Source organism: Mirounga angustirostris, unplaced genomic scaffold, assembly GCF_029215605.1.
Source record: "Mirounga angustirostris isolate CCGP_5_RB_7025 unplaced genomic scaffold, mMirAng1.0.hap1 SCAF_3, whole genome shotgun sequence".
Taxonomy (NCBI): Eukaryota; Metazoa; Chordata; class Mammalia; order Carnivora; family Phocidae; genus Mirounga; species Mirounga angustirostris.
The window spans coordinates 74,449,122-74,472,247 of NW_026991711.1; the positions used below are offsets into that span (position 1 = coordinate 74,449,122).

Here is a 23,126-nt window from a genome sequence, read left to right on the forward strand (position 1 = left end):
TTTTTAGCATGGATGGGGGGAGGGGCAGAGGGAGAGGGAGAGAGAGAATCTCAAGCAGACTCTGTGCTGAGGGCAAAGCCCAATGTGGGGCTCCATCTCACGACCCTGAGATCATAACCTGAGCTGAAATCAAGAGTGGGATGCTAAACCGACTGGGCCACCCAGAAGCCCCTGATTTCAAACCAATTTCAAACACATACATTAGACAAATTTATAGTGTAGTGAATAGTAACCACTCAAATCACATAGAATACCCTGCCTTTTTTCCTATAGTCTGTTTTTATGGATGCTGTGCCTACTTCTTTATATTATTCCTCAAGAAATTCGATTTTTATTTCCCAGCTACTGGAGGAAGGTTCTTTCAAGGAGAGTATTTTTGCTGATATTTCTGAGGTCTGTTACCCTCGGCCAGCTTGGTATTTACTTTGCCCTGGTGCTTTTATCATCACCAAGCATAGTTTCTGCTCACCTTAGCTGCTTGGAAGCCCTCATTAGCTTTCTGAGATTGTGGATTTTTTGTCTCATAGTTTCCCTGACATAGATCCTGTGGAGGTTTTCTCTGTTTGCATCATTGATTTTGTACAATATCCGGAAGGAAAAGAATTTGTTTCACATTACCATGCGCAAACTGGAAGTTTCCCTTTTGTCCCAACAAAGCTTACAATTTCTCTCTTCCCTTTGTGAATATGCATCTGGACAACATAACTCAGTATGGCCTTTCTATGCAGTTTTCTCCCTGTTTCTAGTCAATTGCAAGATTGTTCTCATCTCTACTATCACCCTATTCCCATTAAAACTCACCAAGTTAAATCTGTACACAATCCAGACTCTTGATTGTCACTTCCCTAGCTGGTCTAACCTGGCCCACATATTTACCTCTAGTTTCTGTCAATGAGATGCCTTAATACTCCACTGCAGATAATTTTAAGAGTATGAGCCTTGTTCATTTTAGTGGGTTCTAAATCAAGAGAAAATGAAATATGTGAGCTTCTGAATTGGTATTAGGATCAGGAATTTGCACCCCCAAATTTCCATATCAACCAGGACCAGAAGCACAAGTATATATTTGAGAATTTTAAAAAGTGAAAATAAGTGAAAAAATCATCCTAATCTTTATACAGAATGAAATTCATAAGTTATAGCAGACTTAGCAATAAGAGAATATGAAATTCCATTGTAAATTTAAATTATCTGTTAGGTTGATTATTTTAGTAATCCTGGAAAAGAAAAAGAGTAAAAAGTATGATTTTAAAATGTTTAGATCCTAACCTTGTTTCCTAGCATCACTCATGAGATTGTTTGGGCTTTCAACTTGCCAGATGGTTTATATGCATGTAAAACTAGGTTTCATAATCACATTCATGCATTCCTTGTAATTTATTTACTCATTTTTTGCTTAATATGTCTTTGGAGAGAATAAGAAATAGAAAAATGTCACAATTGTGACAGGCCAAGCAAGCATTGTTGTCACTTTAGAAATTTGACCAATTATTGAGAAACATTTTTGGTGGCCAGTATGGGTTCCTTTGATAAAAATAAATTCAAGTCTATGTTTCAGACTCTATAAAGATTAAAAAAAATGACTTTTTCATTTTTCAGATATGGTCTTACAAGGGGGTCACACTACAGACTATTTGTTTCTTGGAAATTTCATTTATACGGTAAGATCACCCATATGATTCAATCACTTTTCCTAGTTTTTAATTGAAAAATTCAAGCATTATAAGAATTTCATAAATTTTAATTCTCCCTCATGCTCCAATACCTTCTCCAAGAAGGAACTATTACAATGGTTGCATATGCATGTGTGTATATGTGTGGGAGTATATATATAATTTCTAGAAATATGAAATACATTTAACAAATGTATATGTCCTCCCTTTGTACAGATAGGGAGGTGCCTTCTATATCTTGTTTTTTCACTATACAATATGCCTTGGTGATGGCTTCAAGCCAGTCCATAAATATCTACTTCATTCTTTCAGGGCTGCTTATATGCCTAACTCACCACTATTTATTTAGCCAGTCTCCTATTAGTGGACCTTAAGACTGTTTGGGGTCCTTTGCCATTGCCAACAATGCTGCAAAGATTATCCTTTATGCCCATGAGTAAGTATATCTGTAGGATAAATTTTTTTTTTTTTGAGAGAGAGAGAGAGAATGAGAGAGAGAGCACATGAGAGTGGGGAGGGTCAGAGGGAGAAGCAGACTCCCTGCCGAGCAGGGAGCCTGATGCAGGACTCGATCCCGGGCCTCCAGAATCATGACCCGAGCCGAAGGCAGTCGCTTAACCAACTGAGCCACCTAGGCGCCCTTGTAGGATAAATTTCTAGAAGTGTAATTGCTGGATCAGAGAGTACTGTGAATTTTGAAAATCATTACTAAATTATCCCCTAAAAAGGTTCTTCTTATAACATCTAGGTATAAGAATATCAGTTTCCCTAAGCCCCTATGGGTGGTAGTCTTCTCACACTTTTTGATCTAATAGGTAAGATGGTATCCTATCAGTTTTTGCCTTGAAAAAAAGCATATTTTCATGAAAAACCACTTTCATTTCTTCTTTTGTGAAGGCTTGTTGAATTACTTTAGCAGTCCTATTATTTTGTTGGTCTTTTTATTATTAGTAGTAGATATTTATATGTTAAGGATTTTTTTTCTCACATTTGTTACAAAAATATATTCTCAGTTTTACATTTTCACTTTTCATGGCATTTTTGTCACGCATATATTCTTCCGATTAGTTTTCTGTAGTTAAATTTATCGGTATTTTGCTTTATAGCTTCTGAGTTTTGTGTCTGCCACTAATTTCTTAACTCATAATCCTAAAAATTATAGATGTGTATTTAACTTTATGTTATCCCTTTTGTATGCAAGTAGAAACATATTCCTCTGCATGTTATTCCTTTTCATTTAACGACATATGTTGGAACAAGAAACTACAAACCATTTTTCCTCATGTTTTCTTCTATGTAAGAAGCAATTTATTGGCATATTGCCTCTTTTCACTTTAGCTGGTTGTCTCTATTATTTCATGATATTGGGTGTGGCTTTTAACTCTATATTATATAGTCCTAAACATCAAATGTGGTTAGATAGTAGTTTCTTATTTATTTGGACATATGCATACAGCAAATTTCCTTCTTTTCAGACCTCCTCACATACAGACATGCATGCATATATACAAATGTACAAGATAGTCCTTAAGATGCCAGAGTAAATTGATCTCATGGAATCTCTATCTCCCAAGGCAAAAAAAAAAAAAGTATAGATAATAAAACCACCACCAACAAATTATAGCAAAATAAATTTAGCATAGCAATTAAAGAAGGAAAGGGGACCTGACCAATGCTAAATATGAGATGCCAAAGGAGAGATGGTAGAGTTGGCAGGGTCAGCATGGTGAGATCATTAACTCAGCTTTCCTGATACACTGTTCCCAGTGCCAGTGGGTTTGAGGAAGTACTAGGCCCAAAGATAGTGCCTGGAGGAATACAGCAAACCTCCAGGGAGGTAGAGTCCACCCTAATGCTTTCAGAGAATTAAAGAAGGCCAATGGAACTAGAGCGCAGTGTGAACATGTGTTGGGCAAGGGAAGTTCAGGATAATGGCAAAGATGAACTTGGAGCAGTAGGTAGAGGCCAGTGCCTGGGCACCTTTAAGGTTTTGGAATAGTTTAGATGAGATGATGGAGGCTAGCTGGGATGCTGAATCTAGAGCTAGGGAGTGGACATAAAGTCTGCTTCAAAAGTAGGACTTCAAACACTCAGTGTATATCACACATCTGTGGCACAGGAACACACACTGTGACAAAATCATACTTAATGAAACACTTAGAGCTTTTTTTTTTTTTTGAGATTAAGAATAAGAAAGTTGTCAGTATTGCTGCCTCTCTCCAACACTGTGGAGGAGTTACTAACCAACACAATAAGAAGATGAGAAAAGGAGCACAAGCCTTAGAAAGGGGAAAAATTGGTTTTAAATCAGAGGTGATACAAGTGTACACAAAAAATTCTACAAATAAAATATTACAATTAATAAAAGAGGTTGGCAGTTTGCTGGATATCGGCCAATGTTTTAAAAACCAATTATATTTCAACATACCAGCAGCAAATATTTAGAAAATAAAAAAATTTATATACTATTTTACCATAGTATCCAACAAAGGAAAAACATGAACAAATTTAACAAATGATGTCCAAGACCTCTGAGGAAAATTAGAAGACTTTATTGGAGACATTAAGAACATCTAAATGGAGAAATATACCATGCTCATTAGTTGGAATACTCAATACTATGAGGAAGTCAGCTCTCCTCAAGCTGATTTATAGATTCATTATAATCCCAATCAAAAACCCAGATGCCTGATGGGCTATTTCTAAAATATGTATATATGAAATGCAAAAGGCCAAGAATAGCCAAAATGGTCTTTATGATTTCAATCTACCCTGTTCAACTGCACTTTTTATCAATAGCACTTGGATTTCTAATGAGAAAGAAATCTTCCATGCTATTTATAAAAAATGTCTATATATGATATAAACATGATTTTTGTCATATGGGTTTTTTTTTAGATTTTATTTATTTATTCATGAGAGACAGAGAGAGAGAGAGAGAGAGGCAGAGGGAGAAGCAGGCTCCCAAGGAGCAGGGAGCCCGATGCGGGACTCGATCCCAGGACCCTGGGATCATGACCTGAGCCGAAGGCAGATGCTTAACCATCTGAGCCACCCAGGCGCCCATTTTTGTCATATGTTAAAGGGCTTCTAAATACAAAACATTTATTGAAAAACTACATTCTGTCCTCAATTAAAACCTAGCAAATCCTATGACACCAGAATTCACTGGACATGGAGAACAGGGATGGGTGGGAGGAATCAGGGAGGGAGTGAGGTAACATGGATTCTAATGGAAATTTTAATACCTTTTTCCAATCTATTTCCCCTTCTCATCTCCGTGCACAGTATGTAATTGTTACTGTCTGTCTGAAAGCTGGTTTGGAGACACTATCTTGGAATAAAGTGAGTATTCTTGAGGGTATTTCCTTAATCCAGTATAGTTGTTTGCATGTTGATTTACTTTTAAGGTTTAGAAAAGTAGTAAGCATTTTTTTCCTGGTCTTCATATTTTACCTTCTTTTGTTTTGCATATTCAAGTGATGATTTAAACTGGATGGTGGCATATTAGCAATCTAATGTCTTTAAAATATTCATTTCCCTGCCTTACATCTTAGAAATAGATTCAATTTATCATGACATTAGAGATTCCTACATTATCACTACATGAGATCCTTAATTCATTATTATTATCAAGGAACAGAATTATAATGGAAAATTTAGCAAATACAGAAAAAGAAAGAAATACAAATTACCCGTACCTTTCAGTACCAGTGACATGGACATTTTGGTTTTTGTTCTATTCTTTCAGTCTTTGTTTTACATGTGCTTGGTTTGGTTTTGTTTTCTTTTCATAAAAATAGAATTTTAAGGTACCTAATATTTTGTAATTTGCTTTTTTCACTTAATACTAGATCTTTAACATTTTTCTATATCTTTAATATTTATATCTCACTTAATGACTATATAATATTTTATCACCTGGATGCTTATTTATTTTTAGAATAATTGTTTTAACTTCTTTTTTAATTGTTTTAACTTCTGTTACTATAAATAATATATAATCAGTACTGTTAATGAACACAGATATGCGTGTACTTACAGACATGAGTAATAATTTCCTTAGGATACTATTAAAAGTAGAACTTCTGATAAGTAGAATGTTTTTATGAACTGATGAATAATTTAAGTGAATCTGTATGTAAGTACATATACACACATATACCCATAAATAAGTTGTTTTCCAAGTTGTACTCAAAAGTTTATGAGACAAAATGAATTTTTATCAGCCTGTCACCTTTGGAGAGCTTAGATTACGTAGCATATCGTGTATTTCTTCTCCAATGTATAGAGTTCTCACTGTCCCTGTACCTGACGGAACATCAACACAATGTTGGGACTGAAGTGTTCTGAACAAAAATATTTTATTAGCAATACATAAGACACACCAATTGTGTGTATTATACTGCCTTAAGGTAACATAAATGATGGTTTTCTATTCCTCCTTTTAATTATTGTTAAATTCTCTTCGGCAAAAGTGTTTCTTTGGTCCAGGATCACCTACACTACCGGCATATGGTGAATCTCCTTTATGAATAAGGTAGTATTTTTAAAGCCAAAGCAGACTTAACAAAACTCTTCTGGACTATGAGCTACCAGGCTCCTGCCCTCCAGCTCACACGCTGGTTAGGAAGGAGCCTGGGAACTGGGGCAGGAAAGAAAAGGGACTGGTTTTCAATTTTGGTCATAGGCTACTCCACCCCATGGGGAAGGTCCAGGAGGGAGCCCCTGCTTCTTTACTGGGGAAGAGGATGCTGGTAGCCACTGTTTAGTTCAGAGAATGAGCCAGGGCAGAGAGAGAGAACAAAATATATCTCAGAGCAGCAATGGTGGCTTGCTACTGCCCCCACGGTGATGGTCCCGAGGGAAACCCACCTGAAAATACTATTTAAGCCGGAAAAAATGCCTTGCACTGCAGCCCATGTGTTAATGCCAACAATAAGGGAATGGTTACATGAAAACACACTGAAGTGTTTGAAAAGTTTGAAGCCCACAGTCTTGAGCCGATTCTCTTCTCCATCTTCTCCTGCATGACCACAAGAGAGCCCTCAGGAGGCCTATTTAATGAGGGTTCTATTTAATGAGAGAGAAATCCTTTGAGTAAGAGATTCTTTTTTTTTTTTTATGTTATGTTAATCACCAGACATTACATCATTAGTTTTTGATGTAGTGTTCCATGATTAAGAGATTTCTGAAGAGTGTGAAAAACTGCCTTTGAAAATGACTCATAAAGAAGTAACAATAAATACTCTGAGAAAATAGCAGATTGGGTTTTTTTCCTCCATATTTTTGTTTTTCAGATAGGATTAAGTAATGGGCAGTACCTAATAGGATGAGAGCACTTGAGCCCTTAAGAAATCATCTTGTCTCTCAAATCACTGATTTATACACAGATGGTAACTCTGAGGTGCCCAGCACAGCCGCCAGGTTTAGAACAGAGGTCTCCTATTCATTTTCCTTATGATTCCTCTGCTAACACAAATCACACAAGGCAACAGATCAGATCAACGGAAGGACCTACCTCCTGAGCATTTACCATTAAGAATTCGTCACAGTCCCCAGCCCCAGGCACAGACAGTGATCCTTCAGCCAACATCCTCAATCTGAATGACATACATACTTGATATGCACAGAAAACCTTCCAGTTTCAGTCAATCTAAGAGTCACAACTTCTGCCATTGTCCCAGAATTATTCATGCAGAACAGATATGATAGGGTCAAATTTTTAGCCCTCTTAATGATTTCTGTTCAAACTTTTTTTCCTGAAGAGATCTTTGTTTTAATAAGTAGGCAGAAGCAGAAGTCTCACTGAATAACTTATCCTTGTACCAATTCTGATTGAGAGTTGACAGTTTCACTGAAGACACTGAATATCACTTGGCTTAGGTGACAAGGTACAGTTATTTTAGATACTTTAAACAATGGCTCCTTGAATCCACAGCAAAATAATCTGAGAAGGATGTTAGAAAGGAAGTCTCAAGTATCAAGAATTCAAAAGATTATAATTTTCTTCATCTGAGAACATATGGCCTAGACAAATGATTCTGTCAGTTGATAGTGTTATTTTTTTCTTTTAAACGGAAAAGGTTGAAGTGTTTCTGTAATATTTTTCTTTCTGCAGTTTAGTCACTTGGCCATTTGGGGAAGCATACTTATATGGCTGGTGTTTTTTGCAATTTACTCTTTCGTATGGCCCACAATTCCTATTGCTCCTGAAATGAGAGGACAGGTTAGTTTTATTAATTGTCAGTGGTGAGTATACTTTACATCCCTCTTGAAAACTTATGTTTGTTAATAGTAAAAGCTTATGTTATCTACTCTCAAAGTGATTTGGAAAGAGAAGAAAAAAATCAATGCAATTAGAAATAGTTGGTGATCCAGCTAAATTCTGGTGATGTTTTAAGTATTATTTTATCTAAAATCTCATTACCTCAAACTATATATGTTTACCATGGTTTCCAAACTTTTTATCTTTTGTGCATAACTGATAAAAGCTATAATCAATTCAGGATCATCCAAAATAGCTAATATTGTAATTATATTTTTTATGTAATGTGCTATGTGCTATTTGGTACTTGGAAAGGACGCATGACAAATAAGAAAACATTTTTTTTAAGATTTTATTTATTTGTTGCCAGAGAGATAGAGAGCACAAGTAGGCAGAGCGGCAGGCAGAGGGAGAGAGAGTAGCAGGCCCCCTACTGAGCAGGGAGCCCGATGCAGGACTCAATCCCAGGACCCTGTGATAACCTGAGCCAAAGGCAGATGCTTAACTGACTGAGCCACCCAGGCACCCAAGAAAACATTTTTATTTGAAATTTTAAACCAGAATTGACATTCCTTGGAGCTCCAGAAGCTCCAGCTTCTAAATATTTTAAAGTTTCATGAAACTGTTATTTTGCTTATGTTAAACCTCAGGGGTGATATAGTTTTTAGAATTTTACAATTAGTTACATATTTCTAAATTCTACTTTGTCTATACTTATAATGGAGGATTAGGCCTATGATGCTTACAAAATGATTCACAGAATCACATGATTGTAGGACTAGAAATAGCCCTGGTCCAAGTCAGTCAGTTACTAAATAGAGAAACATAGGTCCAGAGTTGCCCAGTTCAATCCCTGTCTGTCTACCTAGCTGTCATACTGTCTTTCTCCGTGGAAATAAGAGATGATCCTTGTACCCCTGGCCTGTGTCAGCCCAATTCTCAGGAAATAAGAATTTTAAGGATTTCCTGTTTCAGCCACGACTAAGTGTCCAATATTGGAAAAGCCTGACAAAAACAACTCTAAAAACTAGAATATTTCTTCAAATAAGAAGTATTTGAAGACATTGGCTAGAAACCAACAGAGGTAATACTTGAGGACGTGATTCTTGAATGAAGGGAAGCCTTTCCCTTCCTTATCTTGGCATCTTCCCTATGAGTATTTCTCAGCTTGCAGTAGAAGAAAAGGAGCCCAAAGTTAATGCAGTGATCTTACTAGGAGGAGGAGGTAGAATTCAGACTCCCAGGCTGCTGAAACACCTGTACTTGAGGGATAAAACCCTCAAGAAGACGTAGCCACAGAGAAGTGAGAGGCATAGGCACAGAACCAGGGAAAGATTTTGATAGGGCCAAGGGTAGTTTGAAGCTTGGTTTTGCCCTTAACTATCACGGCCTTATTCCCAGGCTGTAGTACTCTCTTCTAATTTGAGGCATTTACTTCTAGGGCATGGCTTTTCTGGGATCTCAAGAAGACTCTGGATGTTTACCAAGGGCATTTCCACTTGGCAAGACTTAAACTACAATCTCTATCTCCCCAACATTGGTGGGCACCAAGTCTTGCTTGGTTTTTCAACCTGCTGTTTTCTGCTAAGTCTCTGAAAGTCTCGACATACACATGCACTGCTTAAAAGTCAGTCCAGGGGTGGCTGGGTGGTTCAGTTGGTTAAGCATCTACCTTCAGCTCAGGTTATGATCCCAGGGTCCTGGGATCGAGCCCCATGTTGGGCTCCCTGCTCAGCAGGGAGCCTGCTTCTCCCTCTTCCTCTGCCTGTTGCTCCCCCTGCTTCTGTGCTCTCTCTCTCTTTCAAATAAATAAAATCCTTTAAAAAATTTAAAAGTCAGTCCAGGAGTTAAGGGCAATTGACATACTTCATTTATGTGTCAAAGAGGAAATTGGACATTATGAACTAAATGAAAATGAAAACATGATGTGTCAAAATTTATAAGAGGCAGTTGATGTAGTACTTAGAGGGAAATTTTTAGCACTGTAGCTATAAAAAAGAATGTTTTCAAATAAACAGCTCTAGCTTCCACATTAAGAAGCTAGAAAAAAGACAAATGAAACCCAGCTGAGAAGAAGAAAGTAAATAATAAAGATAAAATGACCAAATTATACAATGGGCAAAATATTCAAATAGATACTTCACCAAAGAATATATGTGAATAACAAAGCCAATGAAAAGATGCTCAACATCATTAGTTATGAGGTAAATACAAATTAAAACCAAAATGAGATAGCAACACACAACTATTAGCATGGCTAAAATTATAAAAATGTCAACACCAAGTGTTGCTGACGATGTGGAGCAATTGCAACTCTCATATGCTGCTCATAAGAATGTAAAATGGTACAACTGCTTTGGAAAGCAGTTTGGCAGTTTCATAAAGGTGTAATGTACATATACATAAGACCCTGTCATTCCACTCCCTGTGAAAGCCTATGTGCACACAAAGACTTGAGCATGAATATTCATAGCAACTTTGTTTGCAATGGCCAAAACTAGAAACAACCCAAAAGTGCACTGACAGGTGAATGAAAAGACAAATCACCATACAATAGACTATTATTCAGCAATAAAAAGGAAACAAAAAACTATTGACCCATACAACAACATGGATGGCTCTCAAAATAATTATGTTAAGAGAAATAAACCAGGCCAAAAAGTTTGCAAACTGTATGGATCTGTTTATAAAAATTCCCAACAAAGGGGCACCTGGGTGGCTCAGTTGGTTAAGCGACTGCCTTCGGTTCAGGTCATGATCCTGGAGTCCCGGGATCGAGTCCTGCATCGGGCTCCCTACTCGGCAGGGAGCCTGCTTCTCCCTCTGGCCCTCCTCCATCTCATGCTCTATCTTTCAAATAAATAAATAAATAATCTTAAAAAAAAAAATTCCCAACAAATTTATAGTGGCAAAAAGCAGATCAATGGTTAGCTGGAGACAGGGTGGTGGGTGGGATGTGGCAGGGAAGGGCAGGAAGGAGTGTTCACATTGCAGGATAAGGAGACTCCTAGGGTGCTAGATATATTCTTGATTGTGGTAATGATCTTATTAGCATAATGTATGTCAAACGTCAAATTGTTCACTTTAAATATGTTCAGTATATTGTAAGCCAATTATGTCTTGATTAGCTTCTTTAAATAATATTTAAATGAGCCCTAATTCATAAATGTGGTGAAATAAGTACTGTAGTAAGGGAATGGTGATAAGCTCATTTTGTTCCCATTTTAGGAGAGAATATTTATATTGTCATAAGTTCTGCATTAAAATTGAGAATTTTAGTGAAAAACAGAGCTTTTTCCCTAAGATCAGGAACAAGACAAGCATATCCACTCTCACCACTTCTATTCAACATAGTACTGGAAGCCCTAGCCACAGCAATCAGACAAGAAAAAGAAATAAAAGACACACAAATTGGTAAGGAAGAAGTAAATCTGACACTATTTGCAAATGACATGATACTATATATAGAAAACCCTGAGGCCTCCACCAAAAAAACTACTAGAACAGATAAATGAATTCAGTAAGGTCACAGGATACAAAATTAATATACAGAAATCAGTTGCATTTCTATATGCTAATAATGAAGTAGCAGAAAGAGAAATTAAGAAAACAATCCATTTACAATTGCACCAAAAATAATATAATACCTAGGAATAAACTTAACCAAGGAGTGACAGGTCTGTACTCTGAAAACTATATAACATTGATGAAAGAAATTGAGGATGACAAACAAATGGGAAGATATTCCATGCTCATGGATTGGGATCACAAATACTGTTAAAATGTATTACCCAAATCAGCACATTTAATGCAATCCCTAACAAATACCAACAGTATTTTTCACAGAACTAGAACAAATAATCCTAAAATTTGTATGGAACCAGAAAATACTCTGAATAGCGAAAGCAATATTGAAAAAGAAGAACAGGGCTACCTGGGTGGCTCAGTTCGTTAAGCGTCTGACTCTTGATTTCTGCTCAGGTCATGATCTCACAGTTGTGAAATTGAGCCCCACGTCAGGCTCCACGCTTGGTCGTGGAACCTGCTTAAGATTCTCTCATTCCATCTCCCTCCCCCACCCCACGCCCAGCTCTCTCTCCCTCTCTCTCTCAAGAAAAAGAAGAACAAACCCAGAAGTATCACAATCCCAGTTTTCAAGATACTGCAAATCTATAGTAATCAAAGCAGCATGGTACTGGCACAAAAATAGACACATATATCAATGGAGCAGAATAGAGAACCCAGAAATAAACTCATGATTACATGGTCAATTAATCTTCAACAAAGGAGGCAAGAATATGCAACGGGAAAAAAGACACTCACTTCAACAAATGTTGTTGGGAAAATTGGATGGCTACATGCAAAAGAATGAAATTGGACCACTTTTTACACCACACACAAAAATAAACTAAAATTGACTTATTTATTTATTTATTTTTAAAGGTTATTTTTTCCTTTGAATGGGCCACACTTTCCTATTTCTTTGTATGTCTTATGAATTTTTTGTTGAACACTGGAAATTTAAATCTAATAATGTGGTAACTCTGGAAATAAAATTTTCCCTTCTCCCCAAGTTTTGCTGGTTTTTGTTATTTTTATTTGTTTATTGTAGGCTGCCTCTGTGCTGAGGATCAACTTGAGGCATACATTTACTGTCCTCTTAGGTCTTTTCTAGACTTCTTCCTGGGCACAAGTGGTCACTTTTTAATTTTACTTGTATATGTAGCTATTTTTGAATGCCCTAGTTTTAAATATGTCTGGCTCCTAAAAGGGGAAAAATGAAAAAAAATGGAGTGGAAAAAGAGTTCTGGTGTTTTAAGGCCCTCTGAAGTCACTTCAGCCAGAGGGGAGGGGCTTGGAACAATGCAAGGATGTACAACAACACTTGCTGTCTGCCCCTTTGCACCTCTGTGATCAGAAGCAGCAGTCAGTGATCAAAGACCTCCAATATTTGGATAACAGGTTTCTTTCCCCCAGCCAGCATCCCCTAACCTGTATGCAAGATGCTCCAGAAATATGTGACTGGGAGTGTATGATGGGTAGCTGCTACTACTGGGTAGTGCTAAGAGCTGAAATTGACCAAAGCTAAACACAATTTACCATTCAAGTCACCCCCTGGAATATGCAAGCCTTCAACCGATTTCAGAGTTCAAGAACAGACACATTCTATGAGTGCAGTTTTGTTGTCTAGGGGGAAGACAGATCCCCATTGCTGCTTATTCTGCCATCATCCTAGAATACTGTTACATTTATTTCTGCTCTGATCTTTATTATTTCCTTCTTTTTGGCTGTGGGCTTAGTTGTTCTTGTTTTTCTAGTTCATTAAGTTGTTAAGTTAGATTAAGATCTTTTTTTTCTTGATATAAACACTTATTGCTATAAACTTGTTCTTAAAATTGCTTTTATCATACCCCAGTTTTTGGTACGTTGTGTTCTCGTTTTTGTTTGTCTAAAGATACTTTCCAATTTCCTTTTCTGTGTCTCAACTATTTTTGTTGAACTTTGTTTTTTAATTAAGGTATAATTAATCTACAGTGTTATATTAATTTCAAGTATATAACATAGTGATTCAACAACTCTATATGTTATGCTATGCTCACTTCCAAGTGTAACTACCATCCATCACCATACAATGCTATTATGGTACCCTTGACTATATTCACTGTGCTATACCTTTAATACCATGACTTATTCATTCCATTAGTGGAATTACTGGATCATATAGTGTTTATTTTTAATTTTTGAAGGACCTCCATAGTGTTTTCCACAGTGGCTTGCACCAATTTACATTCCTGACAGTGCATGAGGACTCCTTTTCTCCACATCCTCACCAACATTTGTTATTTTTTGTTTTAATTCTAGCCATTCTGACAGGTATGAGGTGTGGTTTTGACTTGCATTTCTCTGACGATTAGGGATGTTGGGCATCCTTTCATGTGTCTATTGACTATCTGCAAATCTTCCTTAGAAAAATATCTATTTGGATCCTCTGCCAATTTTTAGTTGAAATATTTCTTTCTTTCTTTCTTTCTTTTTTTTTGGTGTTGACTTCTGTAAGTTCTTTATATATTTTGGATTTTAATTTCTGATTGGATATATGATTTGCAAATATCTCCCATTCAGTATGTTGTCTTTTTGCTTTGTGGCCCAAGATGTGATCTATCCTGTATAGTATTCCATGTGCACTGGAGAGGAATGTGTATTCTTGTGCTGTTGGATCAAATGTTCTGTATGTGTCTATAAGGTCCATTTTGTCTATTGTGTTATACAGGTAAGCTGTTTCCTTATTGATTTTTCCATCCAAATGATCTATCCATTGTTGAAAGTGAAGTATTGAATTCCTACTATTATTATATTGCTCTGACTTTGCCCCTTCAGTTTTGTTAGTACCTGGTTTAAATATTTAGGTGCACCAATGTTGGGTGCAAATAAATTTACATTTCTTATATCCTCTTAATGAATTGACTCTCATACTATACAGTGACCTTCTTTGTCTCTTATGACCAATTTGGCCTGAATGTCATTTTATCTAATATAAGTATAGCCACTCCTGCTCTCTTTTGGTTACCATTTACTTGTAATATATTTTTCAATACCTTTACTTTGTGCCTATGTGTCCTTAAAGCTGAAGTGAGTCTCTTAGCGCAGCATACTGTTAGATCTATTTTTGTTTTTAGATTTTATTTATTTTAGAGAGAGAGAGAGAGCATGCATAAGCTGGGGGGGCGGAGGGGCAGAGGGAGAAACAGATTCCCCACTGAGCAGGGAGCCCAATGCAGGGCTTGATCCCAGGACCCTGGATCATGACTTGAGCTGGAGGCAGATGCTTAACTGACTGAGCCACCCAGGCACACCTGGATCTTATTTTTTTATCCATTCACTCTGTGTCTTTTGATTGGAGAATTTAATCCATTTACATTTGAAGTAATTACAGATAGGTAAGGACTTACTATTGCCATTTTAACAAAATTTATTATTCTCACAGTTCCTAAAGATAAAGCACAGAATGCCACATAGGACCACAAGGAAAAGATACCAGGGTGGTCAGAAGGCAGAACACAGGAGTTGGGGAGCACTTAGGCCTTGCCTTTTTTGGGGTTTCCATAAGAAAACAAGGCAGAGCAGGGTAAACAACCCAGGAATGGCTAGTTTGAGTGATAGTTTGATTTTTGCAGGCTTTGGGCTAGAGGTGGTTTCTAGTTGCCTGGTCCCTGGTTCTGGGATGATTACAACAGAGGAATATTGCCTCCTGGGGTGTATGGGTCAGTTAGAGGAGATAGGGCTGTGGATTTAGCCCTTGAGTTTGCAGATCAAAAGCATCCTCCCAGTTGAGATCTTACTATCTCTAAGAACAGACTAGCCCTGGGAGGGGCAGTCTCCAGATAGAAAGGTTTTTTAAGATGTTGAAATATTAGAATATACAGAAAATTAAAAATATATAAACAATACAGAGCCTTACCCGGTCTCAAGTCAGTACAGTCCTTATTGAATTAAAGTGATTTGTCAGTTACCAATTTGTCAGGCAGAGAGAAGAGTGAATTTTTTCAGGGGACTATAATGGCATAATTGCCTTACACACAATGTCTGGAAGTTAAACAAAGTTGTATTGCTAGGTAATATTGCTAGGTAATACTCTTGCATTCCTGAGATACGACTTATTTGATCAAAATATTTTTTTAGTTGGTTGTTTATAGAATATACTATTAAATTAAGCTAGCTAATACTATAGTTAGGCTTTATTTACTCACATTGATTTAGTAGTTCTAGACTCTTATGACTGCATCCATACATGCATCTCCAGGTTTTTGTGGAGGAGAAGGGAAACTGAAAGTTGCACTTTCTACCCAATACTGACAAACTAAAAGATTCCTATTTAAATATTCTTTATTTGTGTTTATTTGCAGGTCAATATGGTCCTGGCTTGTCCACACTTCTGGCTGGGTTTTTTCATAGTCCCCACTGTGTGCCTGATTCTAAATTTAATATGGAAATCGTAAGTTGAAAAATGAAGTAGTAACCAAAAGATACGTTGTCATAGTTAATTGTCCTTTTCCAATTATATGGTTTTCAAGTTAAATTTAAAAATCTGCCATTTTATGAATATTAAAAGTCATGGAACTTTTAGAGGAAGTAAATGCCCTGTGCCTTTGCCACTGATTTACCAGCAATCGATTCAGGGGGAGAAAAAAAGATGGAATCAAAATTCACAAGAGGTAGAATTTGTAGTGATATTACCTAGTTTGTGATTTTTTTTCTGAACGGTCATCGATTTACTCTTTAGAAGTGGGACTTATATAACTTCTATCCACTTTAGAGGAACCAAAACCTGATATCAGAGGGTCACAGATTAAAAGCTAATAAGAAATAGGGAGATATTCACATTAGAAAGACATTCTTCACTTTTTAAAAACATTTGGAATAAGAATCTGTCAAATATAGTTCTCCCAGAATACGTAACTATTAGATTACAGAATCCTCCCACTTTTTTTTTTTTTATCCAACAGGGAAAAAAGCTTTAAACTAAGGTGCTAGAAATCCCTGAAATCCCTAATGTGGGACAAAAAATCCATGAAATTACAAGATTTTAAATCAGAAATAACTTACATATGATCATTGTACATAATCTGCAACATAAACAGAGATCTGAAACATTACAAATTTCAAACTAAGAAACAGAGAAAGGAATATTCTAGAAGGGATAATATTAATTTTGCTTTTTAATGTCCAATTCTTCCCCAATCCTTCTATGTATCAGGGCAAACACAATTATTTGAGAAAATGTGCCCTTAGATCCAAAGAGATGTACAAATGAGTATTTGGAATATAATTTGTTTAGAAATTGGGTACCACCTACATGCATTTAAATGGATTCCTCTGGAAGTGAGGGCTGAGATGCATCTGCCACTACTGTTTTCCAGGAAACTTTGCCTAGTAAATTCCATAGTTATGTAAGGATACCAAATTTTTGCTTGATAATGTGTAACTGTGAGATGGCTAAAATTTAACACTAATATCCCTGAAAATTTTTGGAAAGTGATCCATGGTATTGAAAGAAGGTCTTAACTTGGATCTTTTAAAACCTATGATCTCACTCATATGTGGAACATAAGGAATAGCACAGAAGACCATAGGGGAAGGGAGGGGAAACTGAAGGGGGAAATCAGAGAGGGAAACAAACTATGAGAGACTCTGGACTCTAGGGAAACAAACTGAGGATTTTAGAGGGGAAGGGGGGTGAAGGGATGGGATCGCCTGGTTATGAGTATTAAGGAGGGCACTTGTGGTGATGAGCACTGGGTGTTATAAGCAACTAATGAATCATTGAGCACTACATCAAAAACTAATGATGTTATTATAGCCACCACTAACTGAAGATAATAAAAATAAATAAATAAAAATAAAATCTGTGGGGGAGGAACAAGATGGTAGAGGAGTAGGAGACCTAAATTTTTTCTGGTCCCAGGAATTCAGCTAGATAGGGATCAAACCATTCTGAACACTTACGAACTCAACAGGAGATTGAAGAAAAGAATGGCAACAACTCTCTGAACAGAAAAGCGACCACTTTCTGGAAGGTAGGACGTGCGGAGAAGTGAATCTGAGGCGATATTTGGGAAGATAGCGGGGGTGGGGGCCTCCGTCAGCTGCTACCAGCAAGTGATAGAGCAGCGGAGCACAAAATCAGAACTTTTAGAAGTTGGTTCTGCTGAGGGACATTGCTCCAGTGGCTAAGTGGGGGGTGGAACCCTCCCCGGGACAGTGTAGTCTCAGGACCCTCGGGGTCACAGAAAGACCAGGGGTGCCTGAGTGCAGCAGAGCTCCCAGATACTGGAGCGGGAAAGCCGGCTGCAGAGATGGAGCCAAGGCACAGGCTCTCAGCTTGGGGTTGCCATAAACCGTGATCTGCAGCACAGTCGGGCCACTGCTCCTCCAGCAGGGACCCAACAAGTGGCAGATCTGGGGACACTCCCCTTCCTCCCCCAGGAGGAGCGGCATGGGAGTGCACTGCACGGATCTGCTGGGTTTGGAGACTCCACACGGGGTCATGTACCAGAGATAGAAACGCTCGGTCACAGGCCGGGTGAGCATGGAGTGCGGCCAGAGACCAGGGAGACGGGAGTGACTGACTGCTTTTCTCTGGGGGCTCACTGAGGAGTGGGGCCCTGAGTTCTCAGCTCCTCTGGCTCCTCCGGGGTGGAGATTGGGAGGCCGCCATTTTCACTCTTGGCCTCCAAAGCTGTACGGAAAGCTTGCAGGGAACAAAAGCTCCCGAGAGCAAACTCGAGTAGATTACTTAGCCCAGACCGGCAAGGGTGGGGCAATTCCACCTCCGGCAAAGACATTTGGAAACCACGGCAACAGGCTCCTCCCCCAGAAGATCAGCAAGAACAGCCAGCCAAGACCAAGTTTACCGATCAATGAGAACGGCAGAACTCCAGCGCTAGGGGAATACTGCATATAGAATTTATGGCTTTTTTCTCATGATTTAGTCTTTCAAAGTTAATTTTTAAATTTTTTTTTTTAATTTTTCTTTTTCCCCTTTTCTACCAACATCTTATCAATCCCTTTTTAAAAAATCTTTTTTATTTTTCATTTTTAGGGACATATTCTAGCCCTTCATCATAGTTAACCTTATTTTCGGTATATATATAAGTTGTTCTCTCTTTAAAATTTTGGGATATGGGAACAGGAGGGGGTAAAGATGGTGGAGGAGTAGGGGACCCTATTTAAACTGGTCCCCAGAATTGAGCTGGATATCTACCAGACCACTCTGAGCACCCATGAAACCAGCCTGAGATGTAAGAAGATCTAGATCTCTACAAACAGAATATTGCAGGCAGTTGGTTTCGAGATATGAAGCAGGGAGCCGTGATTCCGCAGGCAGATATTGGAGGATAAACAGCAGTGGGAGGGTGCCTGGCCACGGAGATCCTACACCTCCAGTGAGTGACAGCCTCACGCACTGGGGACCAGGAACAGACTCGCAGACTGGTAGCAGCGGGGAAAGGACTTTAGGGCAGCCCCCAGGGTGGAAACCCAGAGCTGCGGGACCATGCCTGCGAACTGCAACCCCTGGGGTGGAATCCTGGAGCGGCGGGGTCGTGCATGTGCAAACTGAGAGCAGCTGGCGGTTTTAGAAGCACAAAGGGCAGAGATGGCCCAACCTGGAGGCAGGACTAGGGGTGCTGTGGAGGGGCGCACAACCCAGGATGCTACAGTTTATAGCAGCATGGACAGGAACAGAGATGGTGTGGCCTGGAGAGCTCACTGAAGAACAGACTGTGATCTCTCTGCTCTGAGGCAGAGGGCTGGAAACCGTCTCTTCCGCTCTGACTCGCGGAAGAGACGCAGAAAGCCGCCAGAGAACAAAACCCCAAAAACTGATTCCCGCTGAGCCCATCCCCCACCAGAGGGGGGCAGGGCAACTCCGCCCAAATGGGGTTGCCTGAGTAACAGCACGGCAGGCCCCTCCCACAGGAGAGAGGCTGGGAAAACAAGAGGCCAGCAACCCTAAGGTCCCAAGAAAACAGATGCATCTTGCTTGGGTTCTGGTCAATAATTTGGACTCTATACATTCCCTCAAACACCCATCAACAGAATGACTAGGAGGAGGAGCCCCCAAAATAGAAAAGACTCAGAGATTATGACTTATGCTGCAGATTTACAAATGGATGCAGATATAACCAAGATGTCGGAGATGGAATTCAGGCTAGCAATTGTGAAGACAATGGCTAGAATGGAGAAATCAATTAATGGCAACATAGAGTCTCTAAGGGCAGAAATGAAAGCTGAATTGGGAGAACTTAAAAATGCTATCCATGAGATCCAATCCAATCTAGATAATCTAACAGCTAGGGTAAGTGAGGCAGAAGAGCGAATAAGTGACCTGGAAGACAATATAATAGATAAAAAGGGAAAAGAGGAGACCAGGGCAAAACAACTCAGAATCCATGAAAATAGAATCAGAGAAATAAGTGACACCATGAAGCGTTCCAATGTCAGAATAATTGGAATCCTGGAGGGAGTGGAGAGAGAGAGACGACTAGAAGATGTATTTGAGCAAATCGTAGCTGAGAACTTCCCTAATCTGGGGAATGAAACAAACATTCGTGTCCTAGAGGCAGAGAGGACCCCTCCCAAGATCAAGGAAAACAGGTCAACACCCCGGCATGTAATAGTAAAACTTGCAAATCTTAGAACCAAGGAAACCATCTTAAGGGCAGTTAGGGGGAAGAGATTCCTTACGTACAGAGGGAGGAACATCAGAATAATGTCAGACCTATCCACAGAGACCTGGCAAGCCAGAAAGGCCTGGCAAGACATATTCAGGGTACTAAATGAGAAGAAAATGCAGCCAAGAATACTTTATCCGGCAAAGCTTTCATTTAGAATGGATGGAGAGATGCAGAGCTTCCACGACCGGCAGAAACTGAAAGAACAGGTGACCACTAAGCCGGCCCTGCAAGAAATATTAAGGGGGGTTCTATAAAAGGAGAAAGACCTCCAAGAGTGATATACAACAGAAATTTACAGGGACAATCTATAAAAACAACGTCTTCACAGGCAACATGATGACAATTAATTCATATCTTTCAATAATCACTCTCAATGTGAATGGCCTAAATGCTCCCATAAAATGGCACAGGGTTGCAGATTGGATAAAAAGACAGGACCCATCCATATGCTGTCTACAAGAGACTCATCTTGAACCTAAAGATACATCCAGACTGAAAGTGAAGGGATGGAGATCCATCTTCCATGCCAGCGGACCTCAAAAGAAAGCTGGGGTAGCAATTCTTATATCAGACAAATTAGATTTTAAACTAGAGTCTGTAATTAGAGACACAGAACGACACTATATCATTCTTAAAGGGTCTATCCAACAAGAAGATCTAACAATTGTAAATATCTATGCCCCCAACATGGGAGCAGCCATCTACGTAAGCCAACTGTTAATCAAAATAAAGAGTCATATTGATAACAATATGTTAATTGTAGGAGACCTCAATACTCCACTCTCAGCAATGGACAGATCATCTAAGCAGAAAATCAACAAGGAAACAAGAGCTTTGAATGATACATTGGACCAGATGGACCTCATAGCTATTTACAGAACATTCCACCCTAAAACAACAATACTCGAGCGCACATGGAACTTTCTCCAGAATAGACCACATACTGGGTCACAAATCAGGTCTCAACCGGTACCAAAAGATTGGGATCATTCCTTGCATATTTTCAGACCACAATGCTTTGAAACTAAAACTCAGTCACAAGAGGAAAGTCGGAAAGAATTCAAATACATGGAGGCTAAAGAGCATCCTACTAAATGAATGGGTCAACCAGGAAATTAAAGAAGAATTTAAAAAAAATTCATGGAAACCAATGAAAATGAAAACACAACTGCTCAAAATCTTTGGCATGCAGCAAAGGCAGTCCTAAGAGGAAAGTATATAGCAATACAAGCCTTTCTCAAGAAACAAGAAAGGTCTCAAGTACACAACCTAACCCTACACCTAAAGGAGCTGGAGAAAGAACAGCAAGTAAAGCCTAAACCCAGCAGGAGAAGAGAAATCATAAAGATCAGAGCAGAAATCAATGAAATAGAAACCGAAAGACCAGTAGAACAGATGAATGAAACTAGGAGCTGGTTCTTTGAAAGAATTAATAAGATTGATAAACCCCTGCCCAGACTTATCCAAAAGAAAAGAGAAATGACCCAAATAAATAAAATCATGAATGAAAGAGGAGAGATCACAACCAAAACCAAAGAAATACAAACAATTATAAGAACATATTATGAGCAATTCTATGCCAGCAAATTAGATAATCTGGAAGAAATGGATGCATCCCTAGAGATGTATCAACTACCAAAACTGAACCAGGAAGAAATAGAAAACCTGAACAGACCTATAACCACTAAGGATATTGAAGCAGTCATCAAAAATCTCCCAAAAAACAAAAGCCCAGGGCCAGATGGCTTCCCAGGGGAATTCTACCAAACATTTAAAGAAGAATTAATACCTATTCTTCTAAAACTGTTCCAAAAACTAGAAATGGAAGGAAAACTTCCAAACTCTTCTTATGAAGCCACCATTACCTTAATCCCAAAACCAGACAAAGACCCCATCAAAAAGGAGAATTACAGACCAATATCCTTGATGAACATGGATGCAAAAATTCTCACCAAAATACTAGCCAATAGGATCCAACAGTACATTCAAAGGATTGACCAGGTGGGATTTATCCCTGGGCTGCAAGTTTGGTTCAACATCTGCAAATCAATCAATGTGATACAATCCATTAATAAAAGAAAGAACAAGAACCACATGATCCTCTCAATAGATACAGAAAAAGCATTTGACAAAGTACAGCATCCTTTCTTGATCAAAACTCTTCAGAGTATAGGGATAGAGGGTACATACCTCAATATCATAAAAGCCATCTATGAAAAACACACAGCAAATATCATTCTCAATGCGGAAAAACTGAGAGCTTTCCCCCCAAGGTCAGGAACACAGCAGGGATGTCCACTATCACCACTGCTATTCAACATAGTATTAGAAGTCCTAGCCACAGCAATCAGACAACAAAAAGAAATAAAAGGCATCCAAATCAGCAAAGAAGAAGTCAAACTCTCACTCTTTGCAGATGATATGATACTTTATGTGGAAAACCCCAAAGACTCCACCCCAAAACTGCTAGAACTCATACAGGAATTCAGTAAAGGGGCAGGATATAAAATCAATGCATAGAAATCAGTGGCATTCCTATATACCAACAACAAGACAGAAGAAAGAGAAATTAAGGAGTCAATCCCTTTTACAATTGCACCCCAAACCATAAGATACCTAGGAATAAATCTAACCAAAGAGACAAAGGATCTGTACTCAGAAAACTATAAAATACTCATGAAAGAAATTGAGGAAGACACAAAGAAATGGAAAAACGTTTCATGCTCATGGATTGGAAGAACAAATATTGTGAAGATGTCAATGCTACCTAGAGCAATCTACACATTCAATGCAATCCCCATCAAAATACCATCCACTTTTTTCAAAGAAATGGAACAAATAACCCTAAAATTTGTATGGAACCAGAAAAGACCCTGAATAGCCAGAGGAATGTAGAAAAAGAAAAGCAAAGCTGGTGGCATCACAATTCCGGACGTCAGGCTCTATTAC

The 23,126-nt window shown here is 38.5% G+C and overlaps 1 protein-coding gene across 1 annotated transcript in view; it reads left to right on the plus strand.

Moving 5' to 3' along the window:
- The window catches only part of LOC135363787 (phospholipid-transporting ATPase IB-like), a 204,783-nt gene that overhangs the window by 160,045 nt on the left and 21,612 nt on the right, over positions 1-23,126 (plus strand). Inside the window, exons 30-33 of the mRNA XM_064585806.1 lie at positions 1,600-1,661; positions 4,962-5,018; positions 7,795-7,902; positions 15,846-15,934. Coding sequence (XP_064441876.1) covers positions 1,600-1,661; positions 4,962-5,018; positions 7,795-7,902; positions 15,846-15,934 — 316 coding nt within the window. The remainder of the gene's footprint in view (positions 1-1,599; positions 1,662-4,961; positions 5,019-7,794; positions 7,903-15,845; positions 15,935-23,126) is intronic.